At 39.6% G+C, this 19,918-nt stretch overlaps 1 protein-coding gene across 5 annotated transcripts in view; it reads left to right on the plus strand.

The window, feature by feature from the left end:
• Positions 1–19,918, plus strand: part of CR2 (complement C3d receptor 2) — a 49,687-nt gene that overhangs the window by 9,552 nt on the left and 20,217 nt on the right. For 4 of the 5 annotated variants that reach the window (XM_074309038.1, XM_074309041.1, XM_074309040.1 and 1 more), the window contains exons 5-15: positions 3,002–3,397; positions 4,227–4,400; positions 4,483–4,585; positions 6,712–6,797; positions 7,786–8,178; positions 9,479–9,655; positions 9,743–9,842; positions 16,063–16,145; positions 17,546–17,953; positions 18,426–18,602; positions 19,146–19,553. In XM_074309038.1, the coding sequence (XP_074165139.1) occupies positions 3,002–3,397; positions 4,227–4,400; positions 4,483–4,585; positions 6,712–6,797; positions 7,786–8,178; positions 9,479–9,655; positions 9,743–9,842; positions 16,063–16,145; positions 17,546–17,953; positions 18,426–18,602; positions 19,146–19,553 (2,505 nt within the window). The remainder of the gene's footprint in view (positions 1–3,001; positions 3,398–4,226; positions 4,401–4,482; positions 4,586–6,711; positions 6,798–7,785; positions 8,179–9,478; positions 9,656–9,742; positions 9,843–16,062; positions 16,146–17,545; positions 17,954–18,425; positions 18,603–19,145; positions 19,554–19,918) is intronic. The other variant, XM_074309039.1, reaches the window with a different exon arrangement.

Here is a 19,918-nt window from a genome sequence, read left to right on the forward strand (position 1 = left end):
TACTGAGGTAAATGCTGAAAACTATCTTTACATGTATTTAGAAAAATAAAATGCTATTAAAAAAAAAACCTTTGAGTTTTATATCCTTTTTCTTCTTCCCCATCTTCCCATTAAGAAAGCACATGTGAAATTATGCCAAACATTTCCATAAAAATCATGCTGTGAAAGAAAACTTAGATCTCTCTCCCCCCAAAAAAATAAAACCTTGAAGACAAATAAAGTAAAAAACAAATCTGTATTCAGACACAATTAGTTTTTTCTCTTAATATGGATAGCATTTTTCATCATAAGTCCTTCAGAATTGTTGTAGATCATTGTATTGCTGAGAATAATAAAATCATTCACAATTGATCATCCCACAATATTGCTATTACTTTGTAATACAGTACATTTCACTTTGCTTGAGTTCATGGAGAATTTTCCAAGTTTTTCTGAGAACATCCTGCTCATCATTTCCCACAGAATAATAATGTTCCTTCATAATAACATACCACAGTTTATTCAGACATTCCACTATTGATGGTTATCCCTTCAATTTATGATACTTTGCCCTGAGAAGAGAGTTACTATAACTATTTTTGTGTATGTATATATATATATATATATGTGTGTGTGTGTGTGTGTGTGTGTGTGTGTGTGTGTCCTTTTCCTTTTTAAAAAAAAATCTCTTGGGTTTTATGCTTAATAGTGGTATTTTTAGGTCAAAAGATAAGCATGTTTTTATAGTTCTTTGAGCATAATTCATATCTTTTGATCATTTATCAATTGAGAAATTGCTTTTACATTTTTTATAAATTTGACTCCATTCCCTATACATTTGAGAAATGAGGCCTTCAGAGAAACTTGCTTCAAAATTCTTTTCACAATTATAATTGCTAATTGTATTTCCACCCCATTTGCTCTATTTTCTCTCTCTCCTTTCACCCTGATATCCCCAAAAGTGTTTTCCTACTGACCACTCTCTCCCCTAACATGTCATCTCTTCTATCATCTTCCCCTCTTCCCATAACCCTTTCTCCTCCTACTTTCCTGCAGGGAAAGATAGATTTCTAGATCCATATTGAGTATGTTATGTTATTTCCTTTTTAAGCCAATTCTGATGCAGGTTCACTCATTCCCCCATCCATCCCTTTTTCCCTCCACTGTAAAAACTTTTTCTTGCCTCTTTTATGGCAGATGATTTATTACATTCTACCTCTCCCTTTTTGAATTTCCCAGTATGTTCCTCTCTCATTCCTTAATTTTATTTTTTTAGATATTTTTCCTTTGTATTCAACTCACACATGCCATGATAATGAGAAAATTTTTATGAGTTACAAGCATTATCCTCCATATAGGATGTTAACATATAAATCTTATTAAGTCCCTTATGATATCCTTTTCCTGACTACCTCTTTATGCTTTTCCTAAGTCCTGTTTTTGAAAATCAAACTTTTCTATTCAATTTTGGTCTTTTCATTAAGAATGCTTGAAAGTCCTCTATTTCACTGAATATCCACCTTTTCCCCTACTCAGTTTTACTGGGTAGATTATTCTTGGTTGTAATTCTAGCTTCATTGCTCTTTGGAACTTCATATGGCAAGCCCTCTGAACTTTTAATGTAGAAGCTGCTAAATATTGTATTATACAGACTATGGCTCTATTACATTTGAATTGTTTCTTTTTGGATTCTTGCAATGTTTTCTTCTTGACCTGAGAGTTCTGGAATTTGGCTATAATATTTCCTAGGAGTTTTCATTTGGAATCTCAGGAAGTGATCAGTGGATCTTTCAGTTTCTATTTTACCCTCTGGTTCTAGAATATCAGAAGTTTTCCTTGATAATTTCTTGAAAGATGACATCTAGGATCTTTTTTTTTAATTGTGGTTTTCAGATAGACCAATAATTTTGAAATTATTTCTCTTGGATCTTTTTTCCAGGTCAATTTTTTTCCAGTGAGATATTTCACATTGTCTTCTATTTTTTCATTTCTTTTGGTCTCATAAAATCATTAGCTTCTCTTTGCTCAATTCTAATTTTCAAGGAATTATTTTTCACAGTGAGCTTTTGCACCTCCTTTCCCATTTGACCAATTTTGCTTTTAAGGCTTTCTTCTCATTAGCTTTTGTATTTTCTTTTGCACCACTTTCTCTTACCAATTTTTTCTTTATCTCTTTTACTTGATTTTCAAAATCCATTTTGAGCTCTTTCATGGAGCTTTTATTTTTCTTGGAGACTTTGGTATAACAGCTTTGACTTTATTATCTTTTTCTGAACTTCCTTGTCATCATAGTAACTATTTATAGTCAGAATCTTTTTTCTGTTGTCTGCACATTTTCCCAGCCTATTACTTTGCTTTTAGCTCTTTGTTAAAGTAGAGCTCTATTGATTCCTCCGTGTTAGTAAAGAGATTTCTTTTGAGCTGAGGCCTCTGGAAGCTGCCTTGCTCATAACCACTCCTGGTTTCACAAGGCCCTCTCACTCTATTGACAAATCTTTCCTGCTGACCTTTGGTTTTGGTTGTCTCTGGGCTGGGAGATCGCTAACTGCCAATATTGCTACTAATTAAACAGCCCCTGTTGTTCCTGCTTTTCTAGAGACAAGTGTGTGGCTAGGGCTGGGACTGGGGATATTCTAATGTGACCTTTGGTGGGACTACACACTGGATTCCACAGACTTTTCCTGTTGACTTTCCAAGTTTGTCTTTGGCTGGAAAATTGTTCCACTCTTTCTTTTTGTGTGTTCTGACTCTCTAAAACTTGTTTAGAGTCATTCTTTAAAAGAATTTGGAGGGGTTTGAAGGAGAGCTTGGCAAGTCTCTGTCTTTATTTCTCCTTCTTGGCTCTGTCTCTCTTCCACTGGTCTATTTGGTACTTTTCTAATGGGAAGGAGAGAGACAGTGGCCAGCATGCTGTATGTTTTAGGTGAAAATGTGAAAAGCAAGTATGTGATAAAATTCATTTTGTTTTTAAAGAGAAAAGATGAAATGCCCAAGGGAGTGCCTTTTTCTATTCTCTTTCCAGCTATTCGTTGTGAGCTACCTCCAGCCATTCCCAATGGAAGATATAAAAGCACTCATGAATATTTTCACTATGGTATGGTGGTATCCTATGAATGTAATACTGGACTTAGAGGAGAAAAGCTATATGATCTGGTGGGTAATAAAACATTATACTGTACTAGCAAAGACAATAAAGTTGGAATCTGGAATAGTCTTCCACCTCAATGTATTACTCCAGCCAAGTGCCAGATCCCAGTAATTGCCAATGGAAGAAGGGTATCGGGCTTCAGACGTATCTACTCATTAAATGATGCTGTGATATTGGAGTGTAACCCTGGCTTTACTATGAAGGGCAGCAAAATAGTGCAATGCCAGAGCAACAGCCAGTGGGAACCTGCATTGCCAGTGTGTTTCAAAGGTAAGTTTGCCAGAGCCTTTGGGAATTTGAGAAGGAGGTAAACTTCTTGGACTGGGAGATAGAGATAATTTTCAGACCAGGAAGAATGAGAAGCAAGTAAGTCAAATGGTTATATTTTCAGGAAATAGCTTAAAAATGAAAAACTTTCCTAAATAATGTTGAGTAACATAGCTGAATGTAGATAAGAAATGGAAATCTAAATTGAGAAAGTCCTTTATTGCATTGAATATAGGATTAATATATAATTCATTATGTGTATAAATCTAGGGAGGACAATGGAAAATAAGCCAAAAGAACAGATAGAAAAACTTGTTTTTCCCTCAGCAGAATTAACTCCCTGATAAAGTTTTTGTTCAAGAAGAAATTAATATAAATTGCATTTCCTGAGCTCACACCTACTTGACCTGGATAGGGAATTCAGCTGAAATCAGATTTTGATTGAAAGGGATGCCCCAAATATGTCCTTTTTTAATGAAAACTCTTCCTGTTCACAAAACATAATATGGCTGTTTGGTAAAGACTTAGAAGGACTGTGAAAACCATTCAGTAATCTTAGGACATTGTCTTTTTCCTTTCGGATATGAGAAATTTGAGGTTATAAACTGGTGCTATTTCTCAAATATTTCAAATATGAAAAAAGAAATCATTAAATGAATTAGAAACTTTTTAATGGATAATCAGGAGACAAAGTGCCCCCAGGTAGAACTTCAGGCCTAAAGACCTAGACCAGTATGTTTTTCTTTCCTTTCATCACCCCAAAGACTTCATTTGGAGGAAGAGTATTCTCCTATAACAGCTAACAGCATCTTTTCTTCCTGCTTTTCTTCAGGGTGTCTTCCACCTGAGAAGATCTCCCACGGTAACATCAGCAAGACTAAAGACTCTTTTTCCTTTGGAGAAATTGTATCCTATGTTTGTGAGCCTGGCTATTTTCTCATTGGAACTGCTTTTATTAAGTGTACAGAGACTGGGAAATGGAACTCCAAAACTCCTAAGTGTGAAGGTACTTAGAACTAGATTATCTCTTGGGAATCTCTTCTTTTTGTTTCTTGCTTACTGGTCTCATCCCTTTCTTGTTCTTCTAGTGAAATCATGTGAGAACTTATTGGATCAACTTCCTAATGGCCATATTATTTCTCCTGATCCACCAAGCCTTGGATCAAAGGTTTCCTTTGTTTGTGATGAGGGGTGAGTGTGAGATACCAGGCTTGTATGTACCAGTTTGGGAGCTTTGCAAAACAAGTAATGAGAAAGATTCTTCCTCTTCTTTTCTTCCCCTTTCTTTTTTGTTCTTGGGGGGAAAAATAACTTCTGTTGCCTGCTAACCACTATCTACTAATTTATTTTCAATGCTAACTTCTCTTCAATGCTGTTTGAAATGTATTGAAGACAAAAATCGACTATTTACCTTAACATACTTTGTTGTCAAGTCAAACTGGGAATTGCTCTGTCTGCTGTTACTGAGGGGACATAGATTTAAGAATATATTAGAATAAATTACACCTAATAGTGAAAATAAGTGAGCTTAAGTTGGGGGCAGAAGAGTCATTGAAAATTGTACTTTAAGGTATCTGGGGATTCTATTTTTAGCTGTTTGAAAGCTGCTGCTCTTACATGGACAGTGGGCCCTTGCTATTTGGTAGTGCTTTGCAGTCAAGCAAAAAGCAAATGGAGATGGAAGATGGATCAGCGATCATAAGACATTGTGACTCACTGGAATGATTTGTATTTCTGCTAGTTATTAAATTCCTGACTTAATTTTCATTCTTTTCAACCTCTGTGTAGCCTTTGACACTATCCCCTAAACTGTTCTCCTTGATACTCTTTTCTAAGTTTTGTAACACTGCTCTCCTGGTTCTCTTTCTCTCTGTGTAGTAACTACTCTGTTTCCCTTACTGGATTTCCTTCTGGATTACACCCACTCACTTTTCCCTTTGTCCATTATTTTGCATGGATCCCATGGATTCAAGTAACATTTCTGTTCAGATGACTTTCAGATCTATAGCCCAGTCTCTTACCTAATCCCCATTCTTCAATCTTTAACTACCTATTGGACATCTCAAATTGAATGTCTGTTCTGTAGTTACCTAAAACTCAGTATGCCCCAAGCTGAACTCATTATCTTTTCCTGCAGTCCTTCCTCTCTTCTCTATCACTGCTAAGGGCACCAAATTCCCAGTGATCTAGTCATCCAACCTACCTGTCATCCTCAATTCCTCACTTTCACGTCCCTCATATCCAGTCTGCTGTCAAGTCTTGTTGTTTCTACCTTCTCAACATCTCTTCTATTTGTGCCCTTTTCCCCTTTGACATCAACACCACCATGATCCAGGCTCTTAGTGCTTCTTGCCTACTCTGCTGTAATATCCTTTGGATTGGTCTCCTTTCCTCAAGTCTCTCTCCACTCTAGCTCATTCTTCACCCAGCATCTCTAAGTTCAAGTCCTCGCCTGCTTGCTCTCTCTCTCTCTCTCTCTCTCTCTCTCTCTCTCTCTCTCTCTCTCTTTCTCTCTTTCTTCTTCTTCCTTCTTCTTCTTCTTCTTTCTTCGTCCTCCTCCTCCTCCTTCTTTTCTTCTTCTTCTTCCTCTTCTTTTCCCTCTTCTTCTTTTCCCTCTTCTTCTTCTTCCTCCCTCCCTCCCTCCCTCCTCTGTCTCTCTCTCATGCGTATACTCACACACACACAATAAACTCCAGTGGTTCTCTGTTACTTTTAGGATCCAATATAAAAGGTCCTCTGTTTGGATTTTAAGGCTCTTCATTACTTGTCCTTCTACTCTGCCTTTCTAGTCTTTTTATACCTTGTACCCTACCATGATCCAGTAACATTGGTCTCCTTGCACAAGACACACCATCTCCTCACTCATTGCTTCTCTGGGAAGACTGTTGCTTCCTATACCTGGATTGCTCTCCCTCCTCACTTCTGCTTCCTAGTTTCTCTGACTTCCTCGAGACTGCTAAAATGCTACTTTCTGCCAGAAGCCCTTCTCAATCCCTTTTAAGGCAAGTACCTTCCATTTGAGATCACCTTCAATTTACCTTGTGTCTTGTTCATATATGGGTCATCTGCTTGTTGTCTATCCCAGTTCAGTTGTGAGTTTCTTGATGGGAAGGACTGATTTTACCTTGCTTTTGTATCTTCATTTCTTTCAGTAAGAGCTTGATCAATGTTTGTTGACTAACATACTGACAGAATTGAATTGAATACTGGAATTGGCAAATATATATGATCAACTGTTTTCTTTTCCAGCAGTGAAGACTCTTCTCTGTAGTTGAGGTTTGATCTTGTGATCTGTACATAATTCCCTTGTTCTCTAGGTTCTGGTTAAATGGCAGCTCTTCTAGTACATGTGTCCTACGTGGAAAGACAGTCTTGTGGAATAATAAGATTCCTGTCTGTGAACGTGAGTAAAAGCACAAATAAATCCTTGAGATTCTTTTCCTTGTTTTTGAGGGGCACATTTTTACTTCATGTATATATGCCTCCTGTCAATGTATCACCCATTTATAATCTCATACATATAATATATATAATTTCAAATATAATATTTGACAAATAAGTGTGACACTCTTAATTTTTCAAACTAAGACTATTATGGAAAAGTTGTCCTAATGTCAAGATATTCTAGTTGTCCTATGTCAAGATACTCTAGCTGTTGCCTTTTATGCTACATATATGGGGCATTTCAGTTCCTTTGCCTTTTATGTAATAGCTACTCATGAAGCCAAAGGGAATTTGACTGTAATCATTGATAGGAGAGTTCCCTGCAACTTTTATCTAATTAAGGAAAGGAGTAAGATATACAGAGAAAATGGCAAACTCTGATTGTCTGGGGGGGTGGGGGGGAGCAGATAGACAGAGGTCACTGTCAATACTTACTGGTTAGCTTATCTGTTATTTCATAAACACTGCTATAGTATAGTAAATAAATGGAAATTGACTTTAGATAATTTTGTTTTTCATGGAATAATTTTTGTTTGAAATTTTAAAAAATAAATTGCTGTCTCAAAGCTGTCTTGGAAATTCTTTCCTTAATTCTAACTTTCTGTGATATTGAGTTTTTTAGGAAACTACATTAAAGACAAGGCCTTTGGTAGTTGAAAATGAATAATGCTAAGAAGAGAGGGAACAAGGAGAGTCTGGAGAGATATGCAAATTAGAAACTCAAGCTTCTTCCTTAGGGGCCATATGACTTGCACTTAAACCTTAATTTACATTTTTACATTGATTAACATGAGTCACTATTTTATATTAAAAAATGTATAAATTTTAAGACAGATGATAGATATGTCAGTTTTCAGGTTTCTTTTTGAGTATCAAAATTTAGATTATGGCAAAACTTGAACTTGATATACTTAACTTTTGTCCCTTGTATCTCTTTAACCCTTTAGGGATTTTTTGTGATTCCCCTCTTCCTATCAGCAATGGTAGGCTACCATTCCTTCCCAAGGATAAAGTTCCCTATGGGACTGCAGTAAGTTATAGCTGTTTCAAGTCATTTCGTATGATTGGAACCAAAAATACTCTTTGCACAAGTAAAAATCAAGTGAGTGGAGTCTGGAGTGAACCTGCCCCTCGGTGTGAAGCTTACAGTAAAACTACTGTTTGTCCTGTGCCAAAAGTCCAAGACCGACATCTAAAGTTGAGGTCCCGACCTCCTTATAGACATGGTGACACCGTGATATTTTCCTGTGATACCAACTTTACATTAAAAGGCTACAGCACTCTCTGGTGCCAAGCAGATAATAGATGGGGACCATCACCAATGCCAATATGTGAGAGTGGTGAGTGAGAGAAAGAAATTGATGTGAATCACCTTGGGGAAGAAGTTGAAGGGATGTTATTACGATCAAGAGAGGAGTTTCTGTCCAACCCTTATCCCATATCACACTTTAGAGAAAGGGGTGTAAAGGGAAAGGAGTTACATATCCCTATTGAGGCATTACTTTTCCCCAGTGAAATGTAGTCAGTGTATGCAGGGAGCCCAATGTAATAGTGCTAGAGCATTTGGGGGGCAATCAAAAATAGCTGGATTGATTCTAGGACACTAAGTCTAAAGTGAGGCTTGTATAAAATAACATCCTGATTTTCTGATCTTTCAATCTGGGTCAATGTTATAGCCAATGAGAATTTGATTTTAATTAATTAAATGTGCAACTAGTTTTTAATGTCTAGCTTTATAACTATGTCACAGAGAACAATTTTCTGTGCCTAATTTCTGATGTTATTTTCTACCATGGTCTACCATATCCATTAAATGTAGGTAGGAAGGTACCTAAGAGTTATACTAGTCCAATTCATCTCTGAACAAGGATCCCTTTTTCAATATACCTGCAAGTTATCATCTAACCTTCACCTGAAAACCTCTAGTAAGAGTTAACCCACTACTTTCTGACACACCTGTTCACTTTTGGATAGCTTTTAGATTAGAAGGATTTTCTTTACATAAAGCCTGAATTTTGCCCCTCTGTAATTTTTGTCCCAAGGCATGTTCTTGTCAGCAGAGAAATTTGAATATATATATAGGAGTCTGTTGTTTCCTAAGTTGTCTCAAAGAAGGAAAAAATTTACTTGGATTTCAGACAGCTAAGACCATAGTAGCTAGAACAAATCCTTTAATCAGGAAAATCTGACTTCAAATCCTGTTAGATATTTTACTATCTGTCTCTGTATACTCAAGTGTAAAATGGGGATCATAACAGCAACACCTCCAGAACTGTTTGGAAGATAAAATTAAACAACATTTATAAAATGCTTTCAGCCTTTCAAATGTAATATAAATGGCTTTTTATTATTGTATTATCATGTATTTTAAAGATAGTTATAAAATAAAACAAGGAAAGTGATCTAACAAAAGTCTGGTACATAACATAATTTGTTTTCATTCTTCTATAGTATAAGTGCAAACAATAGCTATTGATTGATCCTTGAAAGGCAACTTTGTGAATTAATTGCCATTTATCCAAAATTTATTGCTGTTTTTAAGCATTCTCTGCTGAAATTCATTGTCATGTGACTATACAAACTAACGATTTTTATCTTGTGTGTATATGTATGTATGTGTGCATAAATATTTCTCATTAGAATGTCCTTCACCTCCCATAATTCCTAATGGGCAGCCTAGAAATGGCCACAGTGGTCCAGTTGCTCCTGGCTTGTCTGTCACTTATAGCTGTGAACCTGGCTACATTCTTGTTGGAGAAAGGACCATTCACTGTTTGTCTTCAGGAGTCTGGAATACCACTGCTCCCGAGTGTAAAGGTATAAAATGGTCTGGTCCTATTTCTTGAATTTCATCTATGGCATTACTTGCCGTGTACTTAGCCCATTGCTTTCTTGTTCATTTAGAGGCACTGTGTGATCCTTTAATAAAATTCCCCAATGGGCAGGTAGAGGAACCTTCACATCTACAGATTGGGGCAATCATGACCTTTTCCTGTAATAAGGGGTGAGTGTGATGTTGTCTTGTGATTCACAACACATGAATTGCAAATGAACTGTGCTCACTGCAAAATGAATTCTTACAAAGACTTTTTTGGCTATGTTTTTGTATAATCTTTCCATTGGGTTGCCCATTCCAGCATCCCAACCCTCTATAACTCTTTCTGCATCTACTGGTTCCTTTCCTGCAGCCTCTTAATGTTCAAATCTTCCTCATCTTACCCCCCTACACTACATAGCACTAGAACCTATCATTCCTTCAACTTACTACATTTCTCTACTATTTACACTTGCTTTTTCACTTTCTTCCTAACACTCTGAAATCTGGCTTTGGATTGATATAAATTGTGTCCCTTTAACCTTTTTTGTGGGGAAGAATGTTTCTGATTCTCAAACCCTCTCTGCACCCTTCTCAGACAACTCCCAGATAAGTAATCCCATTCAATTGGAAATCTCGGCCTGGGGCATAGTCAACATCCTCTATTGAGTGGCTCAAACTGCCCTCTAACTCCAGGCCAAGTCAACCTATTTTTGCAGAAGTCCTAACAGGATTTTCTTCCCAGTGCAAACCCATCTTTCCAATAGTCCTGATAGACCTTGCCCACTAAGAAAGCTGTCTTCTTAGCAAGCTGTCCCAAGAAGATCCCATTCTTTGCCACAAACCTTGTGCCTGTATTTATTGGGGTTTGCGAATTCCTTTGTAAAACCTGTAACCGGTCAAGGGCATCCTATTGCTATTAGGGGATCTCTTACCCTCAATTCTCATACCTTATGAAGATCTTGTCACTCAACTGAAATTATTCTCTCCATAGTAACCAGATGCTTGGCTTTTCTTCTTCCTTGATCTCTGTGCTGCCTTTGGGATTGTTGGCCATCCTCTTCTCAAGTATAATCTTTTTTCTTTGGATTTCTAGGACACTATTGTGTTCTTCCCTTCCTCCTACCTGTACAACCGAGGAAGTGCGAGAATTGAGGGTGAAAGACCTCCTAACAGCAAGGTGATCCCCTTGACCGGTTACAGGTTTTGCAAAAGAATTCATAAACCCCAATAAATTTGGGGCAACAGGATGAAGGTCTCATCTTCTGTAGTTGCTTCAAGCTGACAAGGGTCGTAGAACTGTCATTATGTTCACTGGGGGTTCAGGGCAGGAGGGGAAGTTTGAGATCTGAAGATAGCAGCAGCTCAGACCAGGAGATCTGCATCGTCCCATAATCTTCAGGCTGAAGGAGTAGTTAGAAGTTCACTTAGAGCCTGAAGGAAACCAATCTCAAAGGCAGATTAAAAGTGGGGTGCCATCCAGAGTGGAGATTGATACACAAGGGGTATCTAAATGAAATTAGGTTTAATTGAGGCAAGTTCAGGATACAGGGAGTCAAACAGAGCTCCCCTGCAACCCCTTTCGATTCAGCACAAGGATACAGAGTTAAATGAGGTCCAGTAGTGGTGCAAAAGTCCCCTGTAAAGGAATTTACAGACCCGAAAACCTAGATTGATAAAAGAGACTTATTATGGGGTTGGAAGTAAGGTTAAAAGATGTTAGGTAAAGAGAGGAGGGCACCAGAACCAGGGTGGTTCCAGTGGCAGAAATCCTTTGACATGGCAGGCATAAGCCTCCCATGTTTGGAACCTCTGCAAAGAGAGGGCTCCAGCTTGGCTCTTTTATAATAGGGGGCTTTGGCTACAAGCTGAAGGGGCTCATGGGTGGAGTCCCAGGTTGGCTCCAGGCTGGGTTTTAGCCAGGGTTAATTGACTTCAATGGGTTTCAGAACTGAGCCAGATAAACTGTTTGTGCTTAGGGTGGAGTCCCCTCCCTGAGGCAGAGTCTAAAGAGGTTTTCTCTTTTAAGGATTTTTCAGAGTTTTGGGGTTTCCTCATCATTCCCGCCTTAAGCAGTTAAAACTTAAATTCATTTAAAGGAAAAAAGGCTTGGGGCAATGTCCCTTATTGAGGCAGGATTGAAGATTTTCTCCAAGGATCTTCAGAATAGCGGAGTTCCCTCTTCATCCCCACCCCCCCAGCAGTCACCTCCAAATGCATGTGGGAAAAGGGGCGACTATTTCCTCTTAACTGCTTTGAACTGACAAGATTCGTAGAAATTTGGGGGTTCATGCCAGGAGGTGAGGCGTGCGGTGTGAGGGATGGCAGCAGGGCATCTAAGGGCTGTTTGTCAGTCGTCCCATGTTCTCCAGGCTGAAAGGCAGTTGAGAATCCAAAGTTTGAAGTCTAGAGAAAACAGATCTTGGGAGCAGATTAAAAGTGGGATGTCATCCAGAGTGGAGATGGTGACAATATGGTGATGTTTGGGAATGGGGCCTTTGCCAAAAATGCATCAGGTCCCCTCTGTGGACTGCCTTAAGGATGCTGATGGCCCACCCAACAATCCTGAATGCCCCACTGCCCACGGAGCTCCCTAGCTGAAAGGCTCAGAAGGAGTTAACTACTAGCAGGGGCCATAGAATGATATCAAAAAAAAGCTGGAGAGAGAATGCCAGGAGCAAAGTTCTCATGGTGAGAAAGGAAAGAAGGAGATTATAGTGAGAAGGACACAGACAATTTCACCCTTCTTTCTCCAGAGTTTTTTTCAGGGATCTTGTGGAAGAGAAACTTCAGGGCCTCTATGGATTCACAGGAATATTCTAAGATATCTGAGTGAAAAGCTGGACTATCTGTCACTCTGCAAAGAGCTAAGCAGGCTTAGGGGAGGTATGATCTCTTTTAGCAAGAGCCTTGATATCTCCTGAGCCTTTTCAGTCCTGCAGGGAAAAGCTTCTACCCAGTTAGTAAAAGTGTCAGCAAAGATCAAAAGCACCTTGAAATCAATCTCCCTGGGTTTATACCCTTTTATATGAACAGGCTTCAGGAGAGGGGGAGGTTTAACAGCTCCTTCAGGATTTACTTGGGCATAAATTGGGCAGGTTTGGCAGACCTGTCTCATTATTTCTCCCAGGTAGTGACCAGTAAAAATGCATTTCAATGAAACCTCTCTGGGTCCATGGACAGCTTGCATTAACTGTAGAATTTCTCTTGCATATTTAATAGGAGAATTCTTTGCTGTCAAAAATCCTCTTTCTTTCCATATAGCCACATAAGCATGCAAAATATGAGAAGCATATTTGGAGTCAGTATAGATATTCACTCTCATCCCCTTCCCCAGTTCCAAAGCTTTGATCAGGGCAATGAGTTCTGCTTTCTGGGCAGTGGCTTAGCCTCCAGGGTGCTATTCAGGGTCACCATAAAATAACCTGCCTTTCCCCATTTTCAAGAAAGCTTGACCCATCTGTAAACCACTCCCCATCTGAGTTGTCAAGGGGAATGTCTTTAAGTCAGGTCGGCTGCAGTAGATAGAATCTAAAGCTTCCTCACAATTACGAATGATGTCTCCTGACTGAGTGTTGTCAGAGAGCAGGATGGCAGGATTAAAAGTGTGGCCCATCTGGAGAGTCAGGTCAGGGGTGTCTAGAGAAGAGCCTGATATCTAGTAAGCCTTCTACTAGCAAGCCATTGATGCCCTTTGGCTTTTAAAATGCTCTGGTGACTTAGGGTAAATTCTGAGGCTTCTTCTCTAAGGCATAAGAGCCATTCTAGGAAAACTGAGTCCAGTTCCTTTGAGAAATAGATAACTGATCTGAGATTGTCCAGGCTGTGGCCCTGCCTTTCGGGACTGCAGATCAAGATAAGACTACAGTTATGTAGCTCCAAATCTCCTAACTCTCTAGGTAAAAGTTTGTGCTTAAGAAATTTCTTAATCCTGGCTAAGGCTGGAGCAGAGAAATCTATTTTCTTCCAGATTTCAGAGGAAATATGGGAGGGCTTTGGGAGCTGCCCAAAAAGACCATCTGGAGATCTGAGAAGAGAAAATTGGGTCCCCAATTTCACCACTAAATCACGCCCTAATAAGGGAGCAGGATAGAAGGAAATAGGAAGAAACAAGTGTTTAAATAATAGATCACCAAACTGCCAAGGCAGAGGAAAAGTCTCAAAACAGTTCTTACATCCCCCTGCAATCCCCATTCTATGGGGGGAAGGTAAGTGAGACTAGAGTGCCAGAAGGGAGAAGAAGTCCCCATAGCAAAAAGAAATTCAATGGTCTTACTGGCCACAATCAGGTGTCTGGCTGTCGGGTATTGGGCTGTCATGGTGGAACAAGGGGGAGCTTGACCAAGCCCCAAACTCCTGCTAGAGGGCAGGGCATTGGGGGAGGCAGCTTGTCCCCTGTAGGCAGTCTCTCCTCCAGTGCCCCTCCTGGTTGGAACCTCTGATTCCCAGAAATGTCAGCAGCCAAAAGTACGGACTATTCTCCATATCTGCAGTCTTTTTCCTCTGCTGCAGTTTGATCCTTATCATTAAAGAGTCCAACAGTTGTTTCTAGCAGCTGAGGGGGAGAAAGTTGAGGGCCCAAAGCTGGCTTCTGCAGCTTCCTCCATCTATATGGGGCAGATTGTTTAAGAATAATATCTCCCCAGGACAGATCAAGGAGGGCATTGGCCTTGGACACCTCAAAAAGTTGAGTGGGGTCCTCAGAGTAATGGCCTCTGAGTAATTCCTTAGTTTGGGAGAGATTTGACATTGAAAGAGGTATTTCTGCTCTGAGTGTTTCTCCCTGAGAATCTGCTGCTTCTCCCAGGGGCAGAGGTTAAAATCAGTATCCTGAGGAGGAGATTATGTCAAAGGGATTGAGGAGTGGGGGCTGGGAAGATCTGATACAGATGAGGGGGATTGAAGAAATATTGTGGGACATAAGGTCCTGTTCTGGAAGCCCTCTGATAGGGACTACATAGGAGTGCAGAGGAAGGATCCTGTGTCCCTAGAGGAACAGGAAGGAGGGAGTTTGATTTCCTTCCAGTAAATTTAAGCAGCATCCTGCTTAAGCTTTTTAGTTTTGAGATCTTTTAAAACAAATTTGTCTTTGTTTTTTTAAGAGACTGCCTAAGGAAGACTCCTTAGGGATAGAGACAGAGGTAGACTGTCCCATTTTGCCACAAACCTTAGATTTCCCCAGTTCTATAGTGCCTTGTTCTCCTAGGCGTCCCTAGGAAGAGAGAGAGAGATGACAAAATGTTTCCCAATTAGGGGAATTTTTTTCAGAATGCAGGAATTTCAATCTGAGCATCCCTAGACAGAATTCTGCTGAGTGTGGAGCTCCAACAATTCAAATCTTCCCGGTATTTGAGTGTCCTAGCTATAGGATAGTCAAGAGAAGACTTACCTCTTCAGCCAGAATTTCAGGGATCCCCATACCAGGCCACCAAATGATGAGGTGCAAGAATGAGGGCAAGAGATCCCCTCTGGTCAATGTTGCAGATTCTTTGTGAAAGAATTCACATACCTGAAGTTTGTGGCAAAAGGGGATTTATATACACTAAGAAGACAGCTTTCTTAATGGTGAAGGTCCCGCCAGGATTACAAAGATGGGTTGAAAAACCTTTGGTTATATCTGGACAGTGTTGGCCTGGAGCTGGGGAGCAATTTGAGCCACTCAATTGAGGATGTTGACTATGCCCTAGGCCAAGATTTCCAATTGAATGAGATTACTTATCTGGGAGTTGTGAGCCCCTCCCAGGGTTTGAGATTCCAGAATACCCTTCCTCCCCCCAAGAGAACACAGTTATGTGACCATATTAGCTTAATTGCTACTGCTCTAAAAAAGGCCCCATCTCCCACTTCCTTGCCTTTGTGCTGGTACTAGCTACACATTTAACTTTTAAAATCAAATTCTCATGTTCCTCCCTTTGCCTGAAAAGCATGCAGAATTTTCTGCAACTCTGATACCTGAATATATGGTTTCCTTTAAGACTCAGCTCAAGTGCTACCTTCTTCATGAAGCTTTCCCTTGCCCTCCACTCACTGCAAATATTGGGGAATCCCTTCCCAGAATTACTTCATATTAATTTTGCACATTTTATATGTATATGTGTTGTTACCCCACCTCATTAATCTATAAGCTCCATGAGAGCAGGGACTTTTCCCACTTCTGTCTGTGTATTGCCAAAGATTAGCACAGTTACTGGCATATAAAAAGCACTAAATAAGTATTTGTTGATTATCTGAATACTGGCCATCCTGACATGAAAAAAATAGGCAAGAAAAAAGATAATTTCTAGTAATTTACTTGGATTGGGGCAACTTGCATTCTAACTTGAAAGGGCTTTTGTGGTATTGTAAGTGCTTGTTTGTGTAAATCTGAAAGGGACAAACTGATGGTTATTATGGATAACTCTGTCTCTAGGTACCATTTACAGGGCCAAGCTTCTAGTCGGTGTGTGCCTGCCAAGGAGGGTGTTGTTTGGACTAAGATTCCAACCTGCATAGGTGAGTAGGGTAATAACTCTAATTTTAGATTTTGCATTAAACTGGAAGAGACATCATAAGACATCTAGTCCAATATGTATTTGGATGAGAATGCCATCTACAGCATGGAGAATTTGACCCATTCTGTTTTTGGATAGTTCTAATTGCCAAGAATTATTTCCTTAAGCCTACATCTAATAAATTTATTTGTGAATTTTCCAAATAAAAAAATAAAGAAAAAAAATAGATGTAGTTGCAGTATTTTTTTTTTTGTGATAAGCAAGCATAGGGGTAGCCAAAATGATGGTTCATTATTTCTGCTACCCATATATTGACATCATCTTCTTTATTTCATGCACTTGCCTTTGGTGCCCCACATTAGGCGCCAAAATGTAAAGTTCTGTTGTCTCTAGAATACAATCATTCTCTGGGAGGAGGTTTCTTGGGGAGCTTCTTATAGAATCAATGAGCAAACTCCTTTAAAGGTGTGAACCAAGAAGATTACCTTGTCTCAAGTTCTGGCCCATAACATCTGGCCCATAGAATCCTAACACTTGCCTTCTTGCTTCCTTATTTCCTACACCTATTTTAGAGGAAATTTTCTAGACTACTAATGTACCTGGTCTGTCTTCCACATTTGAATTTATTAGCAAGAAAGGCTATATGAGTGTATCCTTTCCCTATTTATTTTTTTTCTCCTATGTATTTCCTCTGTCTCACCTTTTAATTTTTTCATTGTCTTTCTAACACGTTATTCCTTTCTTCTTTTTCTCCATTTCTCTTTCATAAGATGGAGACAGATTTTTAAAAAGCTGTTCTTCAACCATATGATATCACTCCTTTGGCCATTAGTTTGTTTTGGAAAAGCTTTGAAAAAGGATATTAAACATAATATACATATACATTATGTATCCTCAAGTTCAATGAATACCTTTCCCAAAAATCCCATTTTTATCTTAGGGCCTTATAGTGACAATTGACTTTTATTTACCGCCCTGTTTCATACCAAATGAAATAATTTATTCTTAAAGACAATACACTTTAGATATTTTAAGACTAAATTGTTCTATGCAAGTCTACTTAATAAACTATATCTTTCAGGGAGAAGCCTATTGTATTTTAAGATAAAAATTCATAGTATAGAGATAAATGTATATTATATATATATAAAATGTATATAACATCAGTGTGTTTTATTAATGAAACTCAGAGATATATATGGTCAGTGTGCTTAAAGGCTGTCAGCTTTATCTCCAAACATACATAAAAGATCTAATGAAAAAATATAAAACAAAAAACTTTTTTATTATTATTGTTTATTAGAAATTAAAATCTTACTGTGCTTGAGAGTAGGTGTACAAATGATACTCAAGGTTTTCTATGGAAAATTTTGGCAGTATTCTCTGCTCCTCTCTTTGTAGAAGTGTTTTGTCCTCCTCCTCCTGTAATTGAAAATGGGAAGTACACGGGTAGCTCTACAGATGCTGTTCCATTTGGAACCAGAGTAATTTATGAATGCAACGCTGATCCAGAAAGAGGCAGGACATTCAACCTCATTGGAGAGCGCACCCTCCAGTGCATAAGTAAGCAAGAGGGCATCGGGACGTGGAGTGCAGCTGCCCCTCGGTGCGAGCTTTCTGCTTCCTCTGTGCAGTGCCTGCATCCCACAGTCCCCAATGGCCACAAGATATCTGAACAGAGAGCCCCGTATCTCTTAAATGACACTGTGGTATTTCAATGTGATGCTGGCTTTGCCCTAAGGGGCAGCAGTCAGATCCATTGTAGCGCCAATGGCACATGGGATCCCGAAGTGCCAGCCTGTGAAAAGGGTGAGTGAGATCTCCAAAAGGCAAGCAGAAGTTTTACTTCTCTCTTTTGGGAGAATCTATTTGGGGGGAGGCACTGAAATAGCAATGGGATTCTCCATTTCATCAGCTATTCTTGGGTCCTGCTGCTGGGGCTCTGATGGCTGTATAGAGTTCTTTCTTTACTATGGATAATCCCACAAAACAAGAGAATTTGTGCATCCAGTATCCATAGTTTAAGTACCATATTAATTTTGCTTTGGATCCCAAGACAGGCATGTCTTCTTTTGTACTATATACAGAAGAACAGTTTGGAGCAGAAAGCATAAGAGGTTACTTTGTGAAGGTAGAAGTATCCCTAGGGAAGCAAAAGGATTCTCTTGGTCTGGAAAGGCCCTTGTGCTGCCATTTTTTGTTTCTATCTAATCAGTTGGTGCTTTGTCAGCCTGTTCTGTTTGTTTATGCTGGTATATGACATGGGAAACTCTTTCCTCAGCATGCCAGCCCCCTCCTGAGATCCCCCATGGGCATCACACAGGCAGGAATGTGGGACTTTTGGACCCTGGGACATCTGTAAACTACCATTGTGATCTCGGCTATTCACTAATAGGAGAAGAGACTATTCACTGTGCTGCTGGAGGAGTCTGGAAGCCTAATGTCCCTCTCTGTAAAGGTGCTTGTGCTATTGATTTTGTTCTTCCCCAAGCTCAGATATTTCCATCAGCTGCAATGATGGCTGTCATACTCAGCACTTTAAAGATTATTTTAACACTTTTTGCTCTTATCTGATAAGCTTAGCTTCCCACAGCTTCAGAATAGAAATGCCTTTTTGTCAAACCCAGTATACAGAGGGATCATCCAGTAAGCACAAGTCAACAGAGCTCCAGAAATGCAGCAAGACCACTATACACCTTGTAGTCAATATGAAATGCCAATCACTAGAAGCTGGTACCTAGTCCCCACATGCACTTGTCAGCAGTTCCTGGTCATTATCCCTGGGTGCCCTCACTTAGTGTTTCTGTAGCCAATAATCCTGAGGAGCAATTTACAATGGGATGTTTCCCATGTAGAATTCTAGTTTACCTCTGCTCATTCATTTTTATGCACATGTGTCATGGGAAATCCTCCAGCTTCCTTTAGAGTTAGTCTTGAGAGCAGAAACTGTCGTTGCTTTAGTGTGCAGGAATCCTATAGTCTCCCTCTCTCTTCTCTCTAGCAATCCTGTGTCCTCCTCCTCCTGTAATTGAAAATGGGAAGTACACGGGTAGCTCTACAGATGCTGTTCCATTTGGAACCAGAGTAATTTATGAATGCAACGCTGATCCAGAAAGAGGCAGGACATTCAACCTCATTGGAGAGCGCACCCTCCAGTGCATAAGTAAGCAAGAGGGCATCGGGACGTGGAGTGCAGCTGCCCCTCGGTGCGAGCTTTCTGCTTCCTCTGTGCAGTGCCTGCATCCCACAGTCCCCAATGGCCACAAGATATCTGAACAGAGAGCCCCGTATCTCTTAAATGACACTGTGGTATTTCAATGTGATGCTGGCTTTGCCCTAAGGGGCAGCAATCAGATCCGTTGTAGCGCCAATGGCACATGGGATCCCGAAGTGCCAGCCTGTGAAAAGGGTGAGTGAGATCTCCAAAAGGCAAGCAGAAGTTTTACTTCTCTCTTTTGAGAGAATCTATTTGGGGGGAGGCACTGAAATAGCAATGGGATTCTCCATTTCATCAGCCATTCTTGGGTCCTGCTGCTGGGGCTCTGATGGCTGTATAGAGTTCTTTCTTTACTATGGATAATCCCACAAAACAAGAGAATTTGTGCAACCAGTATCCATAGTTTAAGTACCATATTAATTTTGCTTTGGATCCCAAGACAGGCATGTCTTCTTTTGTACTATATACAGAAGAACAGTTTGGAGCAGAAAGCATAAGAGGTTACTTTGTGAAGGTAGAAGTATCCCTAGGGAAGCAAAAGGATTCTCTTGGTCTGG

This window comes from Sminthopsis crassicaudata, chromosome 4 (assembly GCF_048593235.1).
Source record: "Sminthopsis crassicaudata isolate SCR6 chromosome 4, ASM4859323v1, whole genome shotgun sequence".
In the NCBI taxonomy this organism is placed as follows: domain Eukaryota; kingdom Metazoa; phylum Chordata; class Mammalia; order Dasyuromorphia; family Dasyuridae; genus Sminthopsis; species Sminthopsis crassicaudata.